General features: G+C 30.4%; 1 protein-coding gene across 1 annotated transcript in view; it reads right to left on the bottom strand.

The window, feature by feature from the left end:
- Positions 1 to 2,899, bottom strand: part of LOC106472297 (GATOR complex protein NPRL3-like) — a 27,093-nt gene extending 24,194 nt beyond the window's left edge. Inside the window, exon 1 of the mRNA XM_022400899.1 lies at positions 2,534 to 2,899. Within this exon, the coding sequence (XP_022256607.1) occupies positions 2,534 to 2,648 (115 nt within the window). The 5' untranslated portion in view covers positions 2,649 to 2,899. The remainder of the gene's footprint in view (positions 1 to 2,533) is intronic.
- Positions 2,900 to 3,841: the final 942 nt, after the last annotated feature.

Genomic DNA, 3,841 nt, shown 5'->3' with positions numbered 1-3,841 from the left:
GTAAATTTAAATGAGTTTAAGAAAAAGCTTGATACGTATATGAATGAATAGGGCTGGCTTTAAGATTTTATTAATATTTTTTAATCATTTTAATTTAGTTTAGAGGATGGAACAGCCGAGATGGAAATTATTACAACTAATAATTCCAAGACAATTATGAGGACTTTGACACAGTGATTAAAATTTTTATGGAGTCAAAAAATGAGAGAGAGAGAGACTTCTGGGCATGATTCAAAATAGTTTTCTCTACCAAATGGTCAAAGACTCAACCAGGTGAGGGGGGGTGCCATTTTGCATTTATTTTTAATCACTAACAAGGACATTTTGCAAAAAATTGAAGCAGGAAAGCATTTAGGGAAGAGTGATCATTGCATAATCAGGTTTGATGTTTTGTTATATATTGGGATAAAAAAAAATTCATTCCTAATTTTCAGAAATCTAATTTTGAAGCATGAGACAAGATTTATCATTAATAAATTGAGAAATTTAAAATCATAGATAACCACTTCCCTAAATACAAGAAAGGGATAACATGGAAGATCACACCTGATTAGCTTACTAAAAATGTAAAGATGACAACAAGGAGTAAATGTCATATGTTTGAGAAGTTAAACTGATGTATAGTTTGGGATTGAGATATTTTAGTGCTATAATAAAGCTGTGAATTTGAAATCCAAAAGAGCTTATGAGTAAAATCTAACTGATAATGTAAAAACAGTAAGGATCTTTTAAGGTAATCACAATATTAAAATGGGTATTGGACCCTCTAAAGGATGCTGGCAATATTATTTATTGATGACTAGGAGTTGACCGAGCTTTTAAGTGTTCTTTTCTGTTTTTAAAAGAGACGATATTAGAAACATTCCTGATCCTAAACATTTTATGGGAAATATTGGAATTGACCTAAATGATATAAATATTAATCCCATTACAGTTAGTTAAAAAAAGACTGAGATTAAAAATAGGTAAAGCACCAGGGTCAGACAAAGTTTCCCCACGGTTTTACAGGTCAAAGATCAGACATGCAAGCCTCTCCACTTCATTTTTGGTAGATAATTAAACATTAGTCAAGTACTTAAGGACTGGAGAGTAGCTAACATTATTTATACTTTTAAGGGGGTTGATAAGTTAATCTGGAAATTATAGGCCCATTTCTCTTTCTTCTAATCTTATAAAATCTTTAAAAAATCATTTATTGAAATATATCAAATATATATATATATATAATGGATTCACCAAAGGGAAAATATTCTCAAACTAATATTTACCTTTTTTAAGGATTTGTTTACTGGAAGATGGACTGGATGTGGGCTTGGAATACATGTATTTTCAATAAGATTTTGTTAACGTGCCACACAACAAAGTAGCTAAGAAATCCACATCAGTTGAGGTTGGGGAAAGACTGATTACTTTAACTATAGGGTGGTTGGATAGAAGAAAGCAATAGATTGTTCACTCAATTGGACCATTGTTACATATTATTGTAATACCTAAGGAGGCAGGTGCTTTAATGTTTTACATTAATGATAATGACAGGAGTATAATTAGTAAAACTTGCTGATGATATTAAACTGTTGAGTATTTCTAACTGCATTGACAATGTTGATATACTGCAGAATGACTTGGATCAATTAGCAAGTTGGACAAATATTTGGCAAATTACCTTTAATTATAATAAGTAGAAGGTGATTAATTTGTGTTATCAGAATTTGACTTGCACATTTAATACTGAGGGAAACCCAGTCTATAGCATGACTGATGAAAAGGATCTTGACATGATGTTGGATAAATAACTCATGCCATCAAAGAGTGTTCTATCGCTAGTAGTAAACCAAAAGAATACCAGTGTTATTGATTCATTGATTAAAAGTATAAAAAAAGGTATCTCTATACACAAATCGCTAGTCAGACTGCACTTAGAATAATGGGTACTATTTTGGAACAAAATAGGGATACTGACTTCTTGTAAAATGTTCAGTGGAAGGTTATTAGGATGATTCTGGAGAAGGATTTTTTGTTTTGTTTTTTACAGGAATAGGCCAAAATCTCTTTTGCATTTTAAAAAGTTATCTGTGCATGTATATGATAAAGGCCTCTGATTTCGTTATATTCTGAAGATCTCAGGAACTCAGGATAAACATCTAATATTTGGAAAATATGGGCAAGGCTGTGGTTTAGACAGTATTATTTTTCTACTAATGTTATTGACTTATGGAATAAGTTGCCATCAGCATTAGTTCCTAGTACTAGTAGAAGCTGGTCCTTTGCAACTTCACTAAGTCAGGAATTAATGATTTCTTGAAAAATAAAAGGTGGGTGTGTGAGATTAGTCAGGTTGAAGAACCAAATGTTCCCTTTTGCCCATATTTTTATATTATGATATAAATGGAGCTATCATTATCAGTTTCATTTATACCTGAATTCTACTGCAAAGTCTATACAATGGCAATGAATATAACCACTTCCGTTAGTTGGGCTTTAAGTTTAAGTTTTAATTTAAGTTCTAACTTATGAGTTATAAGCGTAAACTCACTCTTCGACAAGGAGGCTTTCTGATCATCGACTTGATATGGATAGCGAAAAAGTAATCGGTCTCCCTTACTTCCAGAATTCACCAAAAATAAACCTAAAGGTCCAGTCTCATCCATATTACTTTTCTAAAAGTAAAACGATTAACTTAAATTTCACGTTTTATAACACTGTATTTATGATACATTACATGCACAAGACTTAAAAATTAACATCAGAATCGTAACAACGTAATTGGAATTATAATAGAGCGAAGAAAGCAAACAAAAACGTTCTAAAGAAATATTTAGTGAATGGACTATATAATTATCTTATAACACAAACGAACAAATTATCCTTAATTAACTAAAGTGTAGAGAGCAGTAGTGTAACTGACAGTAGACCATCTGGAAGTCAATCATTTATTGGCCATCTAGCGGTAGCGTTTCAAAACAATGGAAGGGTCTCATTAATCGTATTTTTTTAACCTTTTGGATGCCTTGTTCCGTAAATATCTGGGTAGCAGTGAATAGATAATCGACCCTTCTACCTAAGTATATTACGACACATTAAATGAGCAAGCCGAAAAAAAGAGATCAGTGGAAATGTATCATTGATAACGATTTTTAACCTTTTACTTTTAGAAGTCTTTCAGAGCAAATTTTTCATCACGTGAAAGTTCAATATTAGTAACTCTAAATTTCATATTATCATTTTTCAAAAACTGTTTTATTATTATTTTAGAAGAGTATCTATTAAAAAATACATCTGTTAAGAAATAACCGTTGCCGGTTACGATAGTAACAAAAGTTTTTTAATAATATTTTCAAGCTGAAAATTCATACAAGTACTAAATATAAAACGAAAATATTTTTTACAGAAAGTAGGTTGTCCTTTGAACGTTTTTTCTCAAATTTTAAACATTTTGACTCAGTATTTTTTCTATTCGTTCGGTGGATGTCATATTTCCAGATTTGAGATTTTAAAAACGTATTGATTATAAAATAAATATATTCTAATTTCGCGGACTTTACTATTTCGAATATTCCTCTCAAATTTCAATCAATCTCATCTGTACAGTGTACCCGGTTATTTTAAAGTTAATAAGTACCGGCCTATTCCGTTGCTGCAAGTAAGCAGATAATTTTAATAAGAGACTTCTATAACGTATTCTCTAAGAGTTTTCTAAAGATAAATTTGCAATACTTTCTTTTCAAAGTCAAGCCAAGTAATAATAATAAAATATTAATGACATTTAAATATCATTTTTTTGGCATAATTCACAGTATATATTTCAACTACTATTTCTGTTTGTGTTTTTTTTTTTTTTTTT

The sequence above is a fragment of the Limulus polyphemus genome, unplaced genomic scaffold (genome assembly GCF_000517525.1).
Source record: "Limulus polyphemus unplaced genomic scaffold, Limulus_polyphemus-2.1.2 Scaffold5226, whole genome shotgun sequence".
Lineage (NCBI taxonomy): Eukaryota > Metazoa > Arthropoda > Merostomata > Xiphosura > Limulidae > Limulus > Limulus polyphemus.
The sequence above is the reverse complement of the archived record's forward strand: the minus strand, read 5'-3'. Positions and strand labels throughout refer to the sequence as shown.